At 33.4% G+C, this 18331-nt stretch overlaps 3 protein-coding genes across 10 annotated transcripts in view; 1 reads left to right on the top strand and 2 right to left on the bottom strand.

Moving 5' to 3' along the window:
• Positions 1–882: 882 nt before the first annotated feature.
• On the bottom strand, positions 883–5266 carry LOC311067437 (uncharacterized protein). Of its 2 annotated transcripts, none has more exons than XM_084089287.1 (8): positions 5108–5266; positions 3107–3269; positions 1987–2088; positions 1835–1891; positions 1655–1741; positions 1522–1548; positions 1303–1425; positions 883–1217 (listed from the first exon to the last, which is right to left on the bottom strand). In XM_084089287.1, the coding sequence occupies exons 2-8, from the start codon at positions 3263–3265 to the stop codon at positions 1188–1190; spliced, it is 585 nt and encodes a 194-aa protein (XP_083945413.1). In that variant the 5' UTR covers positions 3266–3269; positions 5108–5266; the 3' UTR covers positions 883–1187. The 2 variants fall into 2 exon arrangements, with proteins under 2 accessions (XP_083945413.1, XP_083945414.1); XM_084089288.1 differs by lacking the exon at positions 5108–5266 and adding an exon at positions 4085–4158.
• Positions 5227–8137, top strand: LOC311067439 (uncharacterized protein). Its single transcript, XM_084089290.1, has 6 exons — positions 5227–5317; positions 5760–5935; positions 6271–6390; positions 6561–6617; positions 6690–6791; positions 7538–8137. The coding sequence occupies exons 2-6, from the start codon at positions 5771–5773 to the stop codon at positions 7634–7636; spliced, it is 543 nt and encodes a 180-aa protein (XP_083945416.1). The 5' UTR covers positions 5227–5317; positions 5760–5770; the 3' UTR covers positions 7637–8137.
• plekhg4b (pleckstrin homology domain containing, family G (with RhoGef domain) member 4B) overlaps positions 7951–18331 on the bottom strand; it is a 68591-nt gene continuing 58210 nt past the window's right edge. For 4 of the 7 annotated variants that reach the window (XM_084089279.1, XM_084089283.1, XM_084089284.1 and 1 more), the window contains 5 exons: positions 17477–17593; positions 15085–15339; positions 11268–11470; positions 10322–10384; positions 7951–8540 (listed from right to left, as the gene is read on the bottom strand). In XM_084089279.1, the coding sequence (XP_083945405.1) occupies positions 10340–10384; positions 11268–11470; positions 15085–15339; positions 17477–17593 (620 nt within the window). In that variant the 3' untranslated portion in view covers positions 7951–8540; positions 10322–10339. The remainder of the gene's footprint in view (positions 8541–10321; positions 10385–11267; positions 11471–15084; positions 15340–17476; positions 17594–18331) is intronic. The other 3 variants (XM_084089280.1, XM_084089285.1, XM_084089282.1) reach the window with 1 other exon arrangement.

Here is an 18331-nt window from a genome sequence, read left to right as displayed (position 1 = left end):
GTTAAAAATGCATATTTTTAATGTAACCCTCTCCCTTTAAATACTTTGATCAGTTCAAGATTGATTTGTGTAATTTTATATAATTTATTTGAAAGTATTAAAAGAGCAGTTTCATGTCTGTCCTGTTTGAGGTTGATATGGGATTTAGAAAGTAATTAGTAATAAGTAATGCAATACTTTAAGAGAAAATACTGTTGAAGATGTAATTAGTTAGTAATTAATGACTTTTGATGAGTAACTTAGCCAACACTGTAAAGCAGTGGCATTCAGATGCTAGCGTGACTGAAGCGTGCACATGCTTGTTGAGGTCATTTGCACGGGGTGAGATGTTTTTTTAGGCTCGAGTTATATTTAAGGTAGAATAAAATTCTGCAAACCACTGGACATATGAAGTATGTTACATAGGTGTGATCGAGCAGGGAACAGGCCTGATGCACAATGGGTTTTTATTTTTATTTTTGATGATTATTTTGTTGCATTAGAATGTGTTGTGGTTGTTTTTCATATTTTAACGCCCCCTGAACTTCACACATCACATGGTCAACGGCAGGAACTGTGGTTTTAACTAAAGAACTCACAAACACAAGCAGCAAATGTGTTTCACAGTTTAGTGATCTTTTAATGAAACCCTACTTTCTTGTACTGCTAGTATATGATGATTTTTAGCTAGTATTTATTATTAAAACAACAAAAATAATACTTTTTTTGCAAATAAAACTAATTTATCATAATTTCTTATTTACATTTTAATTAATATAAATAAAAAATGTATGAAAAGAAATTAAATATATTTAATACAATGTGTGTGTGTGTGTGTTTCAAATACAGTAGCTTAATTATCCATTATTGCACAGAAAGAAAGCACAAACTGATGACGAGAAATTCAAAAACAGTCCTTTAATAGTGATCACATAGAAAATGAATCAAGCTTATCACTGTACATTTACATTAATGCATTTGGCAAACACTTTAATCCAAAGCGATTTACATTGCATTCAATATAAACATTTGCCCTATTCATACGCTCACTGCGAATCAAATCCATGCCGTTGACACGGCAGTGCAACGCTCTACCAGCTGAGCTTCAGACAAAAGGGCATTAAACAAACATCTATATACATATTCAGATGCAATTACAGAAATACAGAGAAATCCACACGTCAAGGTGTGTCCATCTCACTGTCCAATCAAACGTCTTGCTTGATAGTGATCAAGGGCTGTATTGAAATGAAGAAAAATAAAAGAGTTTTCCTAGTGTTTGATAGTTCAGCATGTTTTGTGGATTTCAAACTGAAAACTTACCAGTGTGTTGAAATGAGGTCTGCATATGGCTTTACTCTCCCAGTAGATCAGAACCAGAGCCAGAATCAACTCCAGCCCGCACAACACGCAGATCACCACCGTCAGCCCAACAAACATATGGTTCTGGCGGAAACCAATAATAATAAATTAATAAATTAATAAATTAATGTGCACATGATAATTAGCACCAGCTCGTAAGTGCAGGTTTGCTACATGTACCTTTGAAATGTCACCTGTCCATCTATCCTGTAAAAATAAAGTAAATCAATGAGATATATGCATAGCGCTCCAATTCTGGCTTCTGTAAGTCATACAGTATGTGTGAAGAATAATAAATGTCCTGTAGACCTACCGGTCCGTAACTCATCAACGAGCAGAGAACTATAGCTGCGATGGACCAGAAAAGGCTGATAACGTTGAATACGAAGGACAGTTTCACCTTTCAGAACAAGAAGATAAATGATTAAATTCACTTTCCATCATGATAAAAAAAAAAAAAATTCTGGATAATATTTGTCCCGTGATCACTTACCACGGGCATGAACGGAGACTTTCCCGCAGCAAATGACAGAATGCCACTTGCAATGTACTAAATAACAGAGATGTATGTGTGTTTACATGAATAAAAACTTACACATCAAAAATGAGCTGTGATAAATAGAAACATGATCGCTATGTTCTCACCAGGGCACTAGGTAGGGTGTACACTAAATGAAACCCATTGTATTCAAGAGCAAGGAGGATGCCGATGCAAATGACAAACGCTCCGATGCTGAGCTGAGCCGCCTGCAACATCAACAACATTCATACAGTCATAATTCTCATAAAACTACATATAGTCAAGAAGTCTGAGATCACTTTGAACATGAACATTTTCCAAATGTAGAACTAAGGGTTACACTTTAGTCTAGGGTCCAATTTTCACTACTAACTAGTTGCTTATTAGCATGCATCTAGGATATTGGCTGTTTATTATACTTATAAAGCACATATTAATGCCTTATTCTGCATGACATTCTACATCCCTTAATCCTATCCAGTACCTATACTTTAATAACTATTAATAAGCAGTGATTATGAGTTTATTGAGGCAAAAGTCATAGTTAATAGTGAGAAATGGACCCTAAACTAAAGTGTGACCAAACTAAGATATTTATAGATATTTTAGATTCTAGGTGATTAAGTAAGTAAATGAGTGTCATTGATCACGTGACTCTTTGTACAGACGATCACATATCCTCAAATCATGCTAGAAAACATAATCATCAGGCTTTGTTCATGCAGCTCCAGCAAAAGAGAAACACACTATGAGATGTTCTGAGAAAAAAGTATTAAATTGAAATTATTATTGCATATAGTAGAGTTATCTTTGATGGGAAACTCTAGTCATGTAACTGACATATAAATGCTAATCTGTTGAAATCAGGGTCACAAATCAACCAGCAATCAGGCCAAAAATACCACTGAAACGTCCCAGATATCGCAGCAAAAACATGAGCAGCAAAAAAAAAGTAGTGAATTCCTGTTTATTTTCTGTTATGCATCATCTGATGTATTTCAAGATAATCTATTCTGCCGACACAAGTGTCTCTGCAACTAAAACGAAACTAAAATCAACTCACAACTTTGACTACATCAAAACCCACAGTGATGGTAGACAGTAGAGAGTTTATATGTTTAGAAAAATAAAGGTAAAAAAAATGCACAAAATTCTGGGACAAAAATCTGAGCCCCTTAATAAAATAAATGAATATCTGACATTTGACATTATTATGCATTTATATCTTGGTATGTATAGGCCTACCCCGAGTTCCTTTGGTCGTCCTTTCAGAAAAACCTTGTACGCATCTTTGAAGATGCAGGTGAATTTCTCGGGCATCAGCTGGCCCTCTCTCATGCTCCTGATGCTTCCCAGAGGAATGCTGATGACCATGCAGTCATCCGGCTTAAACGTGTACCGCATTTGTCTGTCATTTGAAAAGAATATTGTTATCTGGCATAATGGATCAAAAATGAATGTGCCAGCTTTCAGCAGTTCAAATGAGGACAGAAGGAGAGACTGAAGTCGGCTGGCAGAAGCAGAACGACTAATAATAACCCTCTGGTGATGTTCGGCCACATTCAACAGAAATGTTCTTTTTTAAAATAAATGTATTTATTCTTGTTTTACTTTATCGGAATGGTACGAAACTTGGTAAAGGTTTTGACACTTGCTGCGTGAACACACACACACACCCAGACACAAAAATCAGGAGCATGATTCGAAAAGATTACATTTTCCTGAAAAAAAAAAAATAGTCACACTTGTATTGTTTGTGGTCAAAAATGGCCTAGTGGAAACGTTTGGTACTGCACACAAACAGATTATTACTGAAAGCAATTTTTTTGCGATATCAACTTCAAATTTGGAACACAGCTTGTTTAGATTGTTTGTTTTTTAGAGTAAAACGCGTTTTCATATAAAAACGAAATGGTATTTTTGTGCATTTTTCATAGCAATAAAAGTCAAACTTTTTTGAAGTTCACTTTTTAAACTTTTTTTTTTTCCACTTCAGTAATAAACTGCCTTTAGTCTGGTCAGATTTATGATAGTTTAAGTTTAAACTCAAAAAAGTGAATAAATCGATTATAACTACTGCATAAATATGACTGAGTACCATTAAATCCACTAAAAAAAAATTAAATAAAAGACATTATCAAACTAAAATATAGTACAATCATTTCATTGAAATGGAAAAAAGCACCAGAGGGTTAAACAGCAAAACATGGTTTTATTACTCACTATTGTTGTGGAAATCTCACAGACTTTTTTAAATGCCTCCTTCATATGCACCTTTCTGTGAGGTAAGATATACAGCATATGTATGGCTTTCAAGGTTTCCAGTTACTTAGTTACAGTTTGCCTGGCTTACATAATACCCAGGATCCTCCACAAGTTCCTTTTATATGTATTTCTGTCTTGTTTTCCAGTAAAAATATCTAAACATTCTCAAATCAAGATACATTTACTTGAGAAGCAAAATGACATCAGATATTAAGTCTTGTTTACTGAACAAATTATCAAAATGAAGTAAGTTTATGCTTTAAACAACAAATATATTCCATCGGTGTGCCCAATGGCAGATATGTATTTTAGTTTGAAGCAAAAACTTTTTTTTATTTTTAAGTAAATGTATCTTGATTTAGGAATGTTTAGATATTTGTACTGGAGAACTGAGGAAGAAAATCATGTTTTGCAGTGTAATAAAATAGTTAAACAGAATCATATATCATAAATGAATTAAAATAGTCAGAGCATGTTAGTTTGGATAAAAATAAACATCTGTCAGTTGCTTCTCACGTAAAACGCCACACATAATTTTAGTCATGAACTAAATTTTAGGAATAACCTTTATCCACGAAAAAACTATAAAAAGTGTCTCAAATGACACAAACCCAACCACAGTTTAGAAAATGCCCAGTTTCAAACGTGTTTACAGGAAGTCTGAGGTGAATATGCAACTTATAGCTAATAAAAAAAAAGAGATTTCCGAGTTATCGGAAGGTCTAATAAAACAGCGCATCAACAACGCAGTAATCTTACCCTTAAATGTAGTTTTGTAGGTGTAACCTAATATATTTAGGTTGATTCAGTAATATTAAATAAAACATTTTTGGAATAAAATCCATTAATTTAGACGTAAGCACATGAATCACATGTTTAGGTTAAGTTACCATTTTCTCAGGGTAGGCCTGCCTGACCTCTCTGACTCTCACTAAGAGGGGTTTGTGTTTCAGGTAAAGAGTGGTAAATAAATTGTCTTACCAGTTGGAGAATATAGTGTGTGAAGTCTTTATGAAGTTTCTGCTCAGATAGCAGAAGTTTCTTTGAGAAATGCAGCTCACAACATCGGGTCTCACATCACAGTTCCTTTTTTTTTTTTTTGGACCAACCACATGAAAGAAAAAAAAAAAACACTAAAGTGACACACGATGATCTTTTCTAGACTTTAATACGGAAGACAGACTCGGCTCGGTAAGATGAACTTATGAAGCTTTGCATTTGTAAATGTATTTTTATACAGCTTAATGAAGAGCTGTATACTATTATATTTGTAAATATTATATTTACAAAACTGAACATTTAAATGACTGTGGTAAGGATTAATATTAGAACATTCCTAGCAGAGAAGCGTGAATAAACATAAATGAGGGTTTCATGCATCTTTAAAAACAGAGATGATCAGTAACTTATAGTCACTTCTATTCATATTTGTTTTATTTGCTTTTTCCCAACGTTTAATTTTGTGTTACTGTTACGCCCCGTCTAGGGTAAAGGACTTAACATGAAAACAACAACAACAATGCGTTTTCTTTTATGGAAAAGTGAATGAAACAATATTTATCGAGTTTTAACAGGTTTATGATACAATGGGATTATATTTCTTGTTGATTTGAGTGTGTTTGTCTTCGTGCAGTGGTTGAGAACATGGCTAAAGCAGATATTGCGATGGAGATTAGGCACGAGGACCCAGCAGGAGGAAGACGAGATGATGAAGGGCCGCTCATCAAGTATTACCGCGCCAGTGAACCTCTGCCGGGCACAGTGCCAGTCCTGAACGGGCTCCTGAGGAAGGGACCCGCCACCTGCGCGGTAACCCAGAACACCACCAGCTTTTACAGCATTTACTGACCTTTAGTTGAGCTACCAGAAGAAAAGAGCCTGCTAAACATGATTATGCAATCATTTAAGACATTTCTCCTTATATAAAACCTTTTTGGCATGAACTCTCTTCTTTATAAAATGAACCATTTTTTTTCTAAGAGTGTGTTCTAGTTGGCTAATAAAATTAATAAATAAATGAATAATCTGAGAACAGCTGAAGGCTCATGCTGAGTTTAGCCTGTAAATATGGCTTTACAGTGCAAGAATTTGTCAACATAAAAAATGTGATTGTAAAGGTTATTATTACTGTTGTCCTGCTGTAGGCGGTGCAAATGTCCAGTGGGATCCTGAGTTTTGGAATAGGGGTGGTGTTTGCAGCGTCATTCGCTATCAATAATAATCTACTGACCTTATTCCGAGTGCCAATCGTTACTGGGATAATGGTGAGCTTCATTTGCTTCTGTAATATTATGAAATTGTTTCATTGTGCAGCACATGCAGGAATGTTGCATTTTAGATTTTGACATGCATTTCGTACAGATAATAATTCATTTATTCATCAATAATGTTAATCATTTGAAACAACAAAATGCTGTTTCGTTTTATCTTCCAGTTTGTCGTGGCTGGAACCTTGTCTAATCTTCTGTACAAAAGCCCCGGGCTTCTGCAGGTTAGTGTGTGCATTTAACAAACACCGTCTTTGGAAGGTACAAGCGTTCATCAAGAGTTTTATTTTGAACAGACTTGCTTCATCGCCAACATCTCATGTCTGGTGGTGTCTGGGGTCGGAGTGATTCTTCTAGCTGTTGACCTTCATCCAAGTCAAGATCAAATCCAGTACAAGGTAGAATTAATAATTCTAAACAATTCCTTGTTGTTATGAACATTTGTGCTTCACATTTGGTCTTTCATATCGTTTTATAAAATGCATAAAACATGTTTTCAAATGTGATAGCAATACTGTACTGTCAACATTTTTGATTATTTACAGTTTAAAGATAAATTTGCCAAGACTGAAGACTCAAAATCAAAAGGGGAGAACATATATATATGTTATATAAATATATATATATATATATATACATATATATATATATATATATATATATATATATATATATATACATATATAGATATATATACATATATACATATATATATATATAAAATCAAACACATAAATAAAATCATTTTAAAATGTAGTAAAAAAATATAGTATAAAATAAAGAATTTAGCAAAAAGAAAATCAAGCCTATTTTAAGGATCATTAGGATTCTTTGCATTGTGACATTGTTTAATAATGCACATAAAAATGACTGCAATATAATGGGTTGTTTTATTTAATTAAGCATAACTTGCTGGCAGTATAACAAATAAATATGAAAATCTTTTTAAAAAATAGGCTTTATGCGAAATATAACTTCTTATTTTGAGGTCAAGTATGGCCTGAACATGTTCTTTACAGGTCCTGTAAAATTGTCCCTGTAGGATTGAAAAGCATGTATTGATCCAGGTTGACATTTGTGTTGGTTTATTGTTGTCAGATGTTATCGGTGTGTGTGTGTGTGTGTGTGTGTTTGCGTCCTGCAGATGGAGGTGCTGGTGCTGTGTGTGACTCTGATGGACATGCTCATCGCTGCAGTGCTGATATACTGGTTTTACAGAGAGAAGCGTGACCATAAGCAGTGACGCCTCTGTGTTCGCAGTCTTCATCTCTGTGCTGTTTGAGCTCATCGTTTCTCAGAAGGTTAAGGAACAATAATAGAATTAAAGAACTAAAAAAAGAAGAAGCAGTAGCTACAGCTAAACTCTCCTTACTGATGATGCAATTTCTGAAAATCAGTCGTGGGAACTGAAGTCGTGAAGCCGTATAACAGTGACGAACACATGTGGATGATTTGACTTTTAATGGGACTTGTTAGTAAATTCCAGTAAAATACAATAGGTCATGTTTTGCTTTTTAGCAAGAATGAAGAACTAAAGCACAGACTCTGCTTCTGACCCTCATAACAGCTGCTTGTAGCTTCATTTGTTTATTGTGTTTGAGCATTTTATTACCTGTAAAGCTGGATATCATTTCTCTGTACATATTTTCACATTTATACACTGAATTAATGTATTTTCTGTATCTGTTACATATGAATTTGAGTTAATAAAACACCATCTTAATAAATTACAGAATTCAATACAGCTTTCATTTTTTTTTACCGTTTTATTTTTTATTTTCAAAGTAAAAAGATGGACTCAGTCCTTAATAAAAATGCAATCCTCAATGGATTTTATTAGTAGTGCCAGTACTCTCAACTATTTAAAGACACTTTGTACAGATCAGTCAAACGTCGAGTGGTGAATCTGCAAGTCTCTGTTGTGCCGGTGAAATCATGTTTCTTAAAGTGGAAAACGTAAAAATAAAAACGCTTGAAATAATTTACATCCGTGACCTTGTCGTCCGGTCCAATAACGTACCAGCACTGGTGAGGCTCTGGACGATTATCAGAAGTTATGAAATGTCTCAGTGCATATTGAGCTCCACGGCGTCCAACATTCAGTCCAACAGCTGTTTTATCATCTCTCCGTCTCAGTGGATTCACAGCTGGAAAAACATAAGAAAACAAGTTATTAGAAACGCCTGACGTGCAAGTCTCTGCTAAGAGTTTGATCTTTATTAGAAGCGTTCACACTCACAGCGATCATGGGAACTGTTGTGGTTGCAAGGGCTGCATGATATATCGTAATATGGCTTATTCAGGCCTGGGACCAGCTTTGAGATGCAAGATGAGTCAAGTGGTATTCTGTATTACTGTTTTTTATATTATAAAATATCATTTTTATTTTCTCCTGATAACAAATTAGTGTGACAAATTAGTAATTTCAGATTTAACAATAGGGGCAAGGTTTTGAAAGGGACTATTAGTAACACTGCTATACTATTTTTAGAAGCATAAATTACTACATTTCTATTTAGCTTCTTGCTCATTTTGTGAAATACTGTCACAAATGCAATTATGCATTTTTCTTTAATGCTTCAAAACTAATCCCACATGTCTATTATTAACATTATGTATGAATAATTATGTTATTTTATATCTACTGGGGGCAGAGCTTAAAACGAACAAATTGTTTTTGCTGAAAGAAATATATATATATATATATATATATATATATATATATAAAGGAACAAACTTTTTATTTTTGCACTGGGACTTTTATTTTCTCCCTAGCGAGTGTAACAACTGTACAGTTGGATTATTTTTATGAAATACTATTTTTATATCTAAATGAATTTAAATTATATAAAATATTTCTTGCAATATATATTTTTTGTTTAATATTTGTATTTAATAATAATCACAATAAAAAAAATTTTTTTTTATAGTCTTTATAGTTTTTTATTGGTCTAAAATGAAAACTCATGTGGAAAGAGATTTTTATTTTTTAAATTCTGTTCGCGTTATGGTTACTGATAGAGGTTTGGTTCGCACTCTTCAGAGCAAAAAGTAATTTTACAGCTTTTTGAAATAATTTTTATTTTCTATGCAGATGCCAACAACTCCCCAACAAATGATTAAAAATTCCTGTATTTTCCAAATCACAGCATTACACAAAATATCATTTTTGTCATTGTTTTACAAAACCGTGCATCTGTAGTTTCTGCTCAGTGACAAATTACAACTGTATTTGGAAAGTCACTTGACGGCATCATCAAAAATCGTTCTCATGCGCCAGAAATCACGAACTGCCATTGAAAATCATTGACTTTCTGCCGCTTTGATGCTGCAAATCGCTGTCAGCGTGAACGCACATTTGTTCAAATGCGTGGAAGAGAATCTTGCAGCATGATCGACGTCAGCTGCACAATTTCACATTTATTGACCTGTGTATTTAACAATTCAATTATTTTGTCCTTCTTCCCCAAAAGAGATATTTGTGCATTATTGCTTTAGACGCAATAAAATCCGTGGCACAAACAGGACTCGACACCACAGAATCTTACACATGCATTACAGTGCATGTGCATCGCAGGGGAACAAACAGTTATGTTGTTCAACACAAGGTTCATCACCATAGGCAATAACGTCAAAGCAAAACCAGAAGTTCCTCCAAAACAGTAGTTTCGACTCTCAAAAGCTTGGTGTACAAACTTCACGCTTCAGATTTCTGCGTGTTTGAACACACTGAGGGATGACGTTATTGTCTGTGGTAGCTGTACATGCACATTAAGTTGAAAATGACCTAGAACAACCCTTGAAGCCCAGCACACACATGCAGCCCAACACACTGACATCAAGCAAAGGGATTCTCTGCGCCAGCTTCATGCGTTAATGGGGAACAGGCATCAGGAATCACACAGGTGACTTCAGACTAGTTACTTACTGATCTAAACCGTTTGATTCAGACCAGAGTCGAGAGGCCCAATGGGCAATGAGAAGTCTTGCTCTGGTAAAACAAACATGTCAGATACAATTAGATGAACTACAAGAGGAAGTCAAGTTCTCAAACTTAGTGTTGAGGCTTTCCTGGGATCATGAGGAAGCATGAGGAATAGTAATAGCGATGCTTGACACCAGTAAAGGAGGATCTTTTACATTATTTTAGCTCGTCTAAAACTTTAATAATACTATTTTTTTGTCTTGGTTGATAACATCAGGTGCAACATTGTGTGGTGCTGTAGTTTGGAAAAGTAAGTAGATGTCATGTGAATTATTATTATTTTTATATAATTTAACGCCATGTCAGCATCAAAAGCTATATTCATGGCAAACTCAAGAGTCATAAAATAAAATAAAAAATCATAATAACAATAATATTTCAGTTAATTTTACTAAATTATGTCTATAAACAAACAAAAGAAAAACAAGAACAATAATAAATAAATAAAAAAGTATAACTGAATTATTATGTATCTGTACAACGACCTTGAGCTTGGGACAGGCACTTAACAAATAAAACATTATTATTATACCAATAATACCAATAACAGATATATAAAATATTCCAATTTGATAAAAATTCAACAAAAAAAATCCATAAATGTACTTTATAAATAAAAATGTTGACTAATATAAATGAAAGCAGGAAATACTTCATGCTTTACAGTCGAGGAGGACTTACAAAAATCACATTAAGGCAATTCTTCACCTTTTAATAAATATACGTGGGTAAGTCTTGAGACCGATTCGACGTTTTGTATACAAAGTCTGTTAATTTCCATTTTCAAAATGAGAATTTCATTTACTAGATTCACTTTATATACCACTTTCCCATCCACTTTTTTTATTAGAAATACACACATTCAGTATGTCTTCACGTCCACTCTTACCGCGGTGATGAAGTTGCTGCTCTGGGTCTCTGTGTGGTAGAGGATGGAGGACGTGAGTTTGGGTGGAGACGGGGACGGGGACGGGGACGGTGTGTGAGAGGACAGGTAGGAGCCTCCGTCACTGGTGTAACTCTCCATCACTACAGCAGGCTGACGCTGGACACTGGAGGTGCACTGGGACGAGCTCTCGGCACTGTCACTGACTGCACACGGACAACACACAGTCAACATCCACAAAAGTGACAGTGAAGACATTTATAATGTTTCGAAAGATTCGATTTCAAATAAATGCTGTTCTTTTGAACATACTATTCATTAAAGAATCTTAAAGACATGTATCACAGCAGCACAACAGTTTTCAACATTGATAATAATCAGAAATGTTCATTGAGCAGCAAATCATAATATTAGAATGATTTCTGACGGATCATGTGACACTGAAGGCTGGAGTAATGATGCTGAATATTCAGCTTTGATCACAGGATATAAATCATATTTTTAAATACATTACTATAGAAAACATTTATTTTGAATTGTAACAATATTTCACTATAAGATTAAGATATACTTTATTGTCCCCGAAAGGAAATTTGTTTTGGTGTCAAATCGATGAATGGAATGGAATTTCCTGCTTTTATTTATATTAGTCAACATTTTTATTTAGAAAGTACATTGATGGATTTTTTTATTTTATTTATCAAATTGGAATATTTTATATATCTGTTATTGGTATTATTGGTATAATAATAATGTTTTATTTGTTAAGTGCCTGTCCCAAGCTCAAGGTCGTTGTACAGATACATAATAATTCAGTTGTACTTTTTTTATTTATTATTATTGTTCTTGTTTTTCTTTTGTTTGTTTGTAGACATAATATTGTAAAATTAACTGAAATATTATACTACTGTTTTTACTATATTTTTGATCAAATAAATGCAGCCTTTTAACAATAGAGTATAATAATTATGTATAGAATATATTTATGTATATAACAATATTATAATATATAATAGATAGTATATATATATATATATATATATAATAGATAATGAAATATTACAGCAAGTGGCATTTGTTTTCAAGTAAAATTAATAATATAATAATCACAAATACTGTACTCAGTCAAGAACAGGAAGAGAAATTGGACAGAATCTTGTCTAACAATTACCAAAAGATCATTGGACTGTTATTGGACTATCTTTGTCTTAGTTGGTGTATCTTTCGGCTGCCCAGTGAAACCGCACACATTCGGCCCCTCAGAGTTTCCATTGGCTTCCATTGTACCAAAGAAACCCGGCCACAGAGAGAGGGGCCCGTTTCCTGTCTCAGACATCCTGTCTGAAAAGCGTGTATGAAGGTTTAGCTGTTCTTCATACACAACTTCTGCCCACCACACACACTTATAAGATGACACATCCTGTTGATGAATTTAGACTGTAGATGAACTCCACTAATATATATTAGTGCTGTCAAATCGATGAATCACTATTAATCACATCTAACATAAAAGTTTGTGGTTATATAATACATGTTTCATATTTAACCCGTTCCCGGTAGCGGGACGTTTAAGTTTACTTCAATATATTACAATTAAATCCTAACCTAATCATGACAAACTATATATCGTTGGAAAGGTTGCACTGTTTTTTGTTAGAAATTATGTAGCAACAGAAATAGATGAATTTATGACAAGAGTGCACCTCAAAAAATCTACAGTTTTGTTGCAAACTGTAGACAAAAAGTTGACGCACACACTTTTAATAATTGAAACGTTGGTTTTCATGCTAAAAGTTCATAATATAACATATAATCTAGTATTTGTCAATAAAAAATTATAAAATAATATTATCCTCTAAAAATTATAATATATATATATATTATCCTCTAAAATATAATATTATCTTTTTTATCGCTTTTTTTTATTACATTACATATTTTAGTAGTTATCATAAATTAGGTATCATTTGAAAGCTTACGATCTCAGAATTCATCCTGTGAAAACCGTTTTGAAATTGTACATTGTGTTACCATAGAAACAGTACTCTAAATTATTTTATCAGGCTCCTCCCCTTTTGGGCATCATTATGTTTCATAATTTATGATCAAAATCTTTTCTAATCTTGACAAAACACATATTGTCAGAAAGGTCTGAGTCTCAAGGTTCAATATTTTGTGACAGAAGTGTTTGGACAGAAATTTATTAATTTGTTATGGCAGAATGTATACAATTAAATTCAATGGAATTCAATGTCACCCAGTGGCTATTTCTGGTAATACGCCTAAACAAAATCTCATGGGAACTTTTGTGACATCAACTTCAAATTTAGAACACAACTTCGTTAGATATATGGCTTTGATTTTATAGTAATAATGTTATAGTAAAAATATTTTGTAAAATATATATTTTATATAAAAGAAAAAATATTAAATAAATTATATTTGATTTAATGTAAATTTAAACTTCCATAACTTTTTCATACTTTAATGTTTCAAAGTGCTTTCACTTCAGCAATAATCTGCTATTTTATCCCTTTAAAACAAGACCAAACTTAGGTCTATACTCCAAAGCATTCCTGAATTACAACCATTTAAGCTTGAATAGTGCATTTTAATGTCCATTCTCAAAAAGGGGGGTGACAGTGAAGGGGTTTAGTTCTTGTTTCAAGTTAAGCCAAGCCAGGTCTTTGTTTATTGTGTATCTGTTCACTTTTGGATTTATTAAAACTGCACTTGGGTTCATCAAGCGTGTCTTCAGTGGACTCTCTGTTACAGAAAGCTAGACCTGAAATGGTTCCTCTCCTGCGTTTGAGCCAGAGAAATCGTCCCGTATGTTGAGAAAATTCTGTGGATTTTAATGATGTGAATTGGTTTAGATGAGCATCTTGCTTATCTAATGCTGGACAATACTTCTCACTGCACTCAGTATATAGACTTTGCCTTATTGCTGAGTGGTTCCTCATTTACTGTGAGGACTGTGGAGGAGGAACCGTGCAATCTGCACCAAGACCCTCTGCTCCACTGCCCCGTAATCCAGGTCCAGTTCCCCTTCCCGGGACCACCCCTGATCCTCCGCCCTCATGGACTGGGGTGGGTGTTTCACTAGGGCATCTGGAGCCACTCTTAGGTCTGTTTTGGGTTTTGGTTCACTTTTATAATTTCATGTCTTTTATTTTGTAATGCTTTCAGTTTCTCATGTGCTTCTCTTACTCCTCATGTTATCCTGCCATGTGTTCCCATTGTGAATGTCATGTTCTGATTGGTTGTTTTTGTCCCTTTCTCAGTGGTTTATTGCTTTCAGTTGTTTCTTATAAGACTTTGTGTAAAAATAGCCCTCATGTTTCATTGTTCCTATGTCTAGTTACGTTCAACCTAATCCGCTGTTGGAGAGTTTCTGTTCATGTTTCAAGTCAAGCCAAGCCAAGTCTTTGTTTAATGTGTATCTGCTCACTTTTGGATTTATTAAAAACTGCACTTGGGTTCGTCAAGCTCGTCTTCAGTGAACTTTCTGTTACAGTGTGTGTCTGTGTGTACATATATACACACACACACACATAAATATATGTATACATACACATATATTATATAACCACAAATTTTTTTGTTAGATATGAATAAAAATTGTGAGTAATCAATTTGACATCACTAATATATGTATATATGTACTTTAAAATGTGCTTAAATTGGCATGAAAATAATGTCACGGTGCAAAAATTCTTAATGGACCTTAAGTAGTCTATTTACTTCATGCTAATTATTTTTGCATTTGATTTTGAAATGTGATGTTTTCATGGAGACACACAGCTATAGAGCGACTCACTCATGGAGGACTGAACGGTGGAGTCGTGCTCCAGCTCGTCCTCTTCGATGCAGTCGTACGGCCAGTGGCTCAGAGACGGGCATCCGGGCAGCGGGTGAGACGGGTACAGATGCAGGTTCAGAGAGCCCAGCAGAGAGGACGACGACTGACTGCTGGAGGACGACGAGCTGCTGTTGGAAATGGTGGAGTGAGGTCTCTTAAACGGTGTGGTGTGGTCGAACGAGGACACCGCTATGGAGGCCCGCATCCTCGACTCTGCAGAGACGGAAGATGGACGGAAATCAGATCAAGGCTTCCATTGCTCTCAGATAGATTCATTAAAGGGATAGTTCACCCAAAAACCACAATTCTGTCATCATTCACTCACACTCAAGTTGTTCCAAACTTGTATGAGTTTCTCTCTTCTGTTGAACACAAAAGAAGATATTTTGAAGAATGTGTGTAACCAAACAGTTGATGGACCCCACCGACTTTTTCCCCCATGTCTACGTCAACTGTTTGGTTACACACATTCTTCAAAATACCTTCTTTTGTGTATTTTTGGGTGAACTATCCTTTTAATTAAGCTGCAGGACTGAATTAATGAATGCTAAAGTAGTTCCACATAAACATTAAAAGTGTTTAACTATTAACTTTTAATAATAGAAGGTATGCTGAAATCAAATAAAATAGAAATATTAAAATAAAAACTTAAACTTACATGAAAAATTAGAAATGATGCCTTGGCAACTAAATAAAACAATTACTAATACTACAACTGAAATAAAAATTAATTAAAGCTAAAACGAAATATTAAAAATAACTTACAAGCTTAAAAATTTTATATACATGCACACTATTTGAAAATATTACTATATTTTTGGATTTTTATATAATGAAATATTAAGAAGGATTTGTAAACTATAGATTTTCCCTGTAGTTTAATAATGTCAATATATTCAAATGGTATTTCTATCAACATTTTGATACTGTATGTTGTTTCTGTATTTCACAGTCACATCACAGGACAATTTCCACACAAAGTTTTTTTTAATTTTAATAGATAATTTAATGTTTATGCACAAAATATGTGTTCTTTGCTGTCCAACTAAATGAAAATATCAACAATGAACAGTGTTTTTTGCGGGCAGTAAAGTGCAGAGAATGTCAGCTGTCTGTGTGGTTTCTGCTGCTTTGAACAGTCATTCATAACATTTGATGCATGACATTCAAAAGCTTCTAATGCCCAAGACGTGTCACCCAGATACACGACACGAGTTATGACCTGAGTCAGACACAGTAAAGTGAATAAACACACGCTAACAGCCAAAGTAAGAGGGCAGATCTGTCCTCCAGATAACACTGCTCTGAAAGGACCCGCATACTAAAGATCAGCTCAAAGGCTTTTCAACGATCAAACGCTGGATCCAGCTGTGATTTACTGTTTGATTCTAAAAATATGCCTTCGTACAGGACGAGTAAAGTCAATGTGGGAATATGGGCCACGTTCAATAAATATTTCAAACTGTGTGCCTGTGTCTTCTGTCCATTAGGTTTAGGATTAATAATCAACTATTGATAAATATATTAAAACTGATATGAAAATTATTGTTCTTCCTTAAAAGTATGATATTTTAGTATTATTATTTTAATATTTTAATATATTAAAACTAATATGAAAAGTACTGTTCTTCCTTAAAAGTATGATATTTTATTATTATTATTTTAATATATTAAAACTGATATGAAAAGTACTGTTCTTCCTTAAAAGTGTGATATTTTATTATTATTATTTTAATATTTTAATATATTAAAACTGATATGAAAAGTACTGTTCTTCCTTAAAAGTGTGATATTTTATTATTATTATTTTAATATTTTAATATATTAAAACTGATATGAAAAGTACTGTTCTTCCTTAAAAGTACGATATTTTATTATTATTATTTTAATATTTTAATATATTAAAACTGATATGAAAAGTACTGTTCTTCCTTAAAAGTGTGATATTTTAGTGTTATTATTTTAATATTTTAATATATTAAAACTGATATGAAAAGTACTTTTCTTCCTTAAAAGTATAAAATATATGAGTGTGTGTGTATATATACTTTTCATATCAGCTTTAATCTATTCATCAATTGTTATTAACCCTATACTTTTATATATACTACTGTGTATAGGGTTAATATTACATATATAATGACATAAATAACTATAAATATTATATTATATTATTAAAGTAGTATATGTTATGTATTATTTTATATTATTTATTAATACATTTTCAAAAGTAAAATACTTTTCGTATCTATTTTAATCTACTTGGTTATTATTATATCGGATATAAATTTTTTCATAAATTGATGCTGATGATGATGATGTTAATGTCTTGCTGATGCAGACATCTTACCTGACCCTTTCATTATGTAGTCGACGGCTCGATCGCTGATCGCAGAGTCGCTGGGTTTGATGTCCATGAACGGCTTGTTTCCAATTCCCATAGAAACCATTTCCTGCATCCGCAACTCTGATGTTAAAACACACACACACACACGCATTAGACGAATATAAAACCATCTACAAAAACAGAGTGTATAATGCAAAGGGCTTTGATACCACATTGTTTCTTCCTAACATCTATTGCAACATATTTTCAGTTCCTAATAACAACACAAGAGACAAAAAATGTCCCACAATGCATTTATACTAAGGCCGCAATGCTGAAGTGATCTTTCTGCTGCTGCAGGACTGAAAACAGAATTATGTTTTGACTGGATAGACTAATAGATATAACTAGAATCACATGCTGTGAACAATAGACACCAGGGCTACTCAGAGGAGAGACACTGCCACGGCTCAATGTTTTGTAAAGGAAATGAGCGTGGTCTGATTCTCCAACGAATGACTCTCATGAGCTGATGTAGCCGATGAGTCTGAATTAAGGGTGGGCAATATGATTTTTATTTCACAAAATGAGAAATTGTATTTCACAATAACAATATAGATATTTTGTGTTATTTTATCTAATTTCTGTTATTAGAAATAGTAAAAAAAGGATCAAATTACAAACAATAGGACAAATACAATATAAAAATAGGTTATTTTAACATGTAGTTAGAATTAGTAAAGAAATGTAATAAAAATGAAGTAAAAATAAAATACTGCATAGTCTTAAAAATGCTAAAAAAAAGTTATTCAGTCAAGAGCAGTAAGTTATTTTCTCTTTTGTTTGATTCACATTAATGGCACAGAACGTCAGGTATAT

Source organism: Abramis brama (assembly GCF_963993115.1).
Source record: "Abramis brama genome assembly, chromosome: 17".
NCBI classification, from domain to species: domain Eukaryota; kingdom Metazoa; phylum Chordata; class Actinopteri; order Cypriniformes; family Leuciscidae; genus Abramis; species Abramis brama.
Note: the sequence above shows the minus strand (reverse complement) of the source record. Positions and strands in the feature narration are given on the sequence as shown.

Excerpts from the sequence above, each read along its gene's own strand:
- LOC311067439 (XM_084089290.1), top strand. The coding sequence starts at position 5,771 with ATGGCTAAAGCAGATATTGCGATGGAGATTAGGCACGAGGACCCAGCA. Across the intron at positions 6,391-6,560 it reads CAATCGTTACTGGGATAATG|TTTGTCGTGGCTGGAACCTT; the intron begins GTGAGCTTCATT and ends TTTATCTTCCAG. Across the intron at positions 6,792-7,537 it reads AAGATCAAATCCAGTACAAG|ATGGAGGTGCTGGTGCTGTG; the intron begins GTAGAATTAATA and ends TGCGTCCTGCAG.
- LOC311067437 (XM_084089287.1), bottom strand. The coding sequence starts at position 3,265 with ATGCGGTACACGTTTAAGCCGGATGACTGCATGGTCATCAGCATTCCT. Across the intron at positions 1,892-1,986 it reads ACACCCTACCTAGTGCCCTG|TACATTGCAAGTGGCATTCT; the intron begins GTGAGAACATAG and ends TCTGTTATTTAG. Across the intron at positions 1,426-1,521 it reads GGACAGGTGACATTTCAAAG|AACCATATGTTTGTTGGGCT; the intron begins GTACATGTAGCA and ends GGTTTCCGCCAG.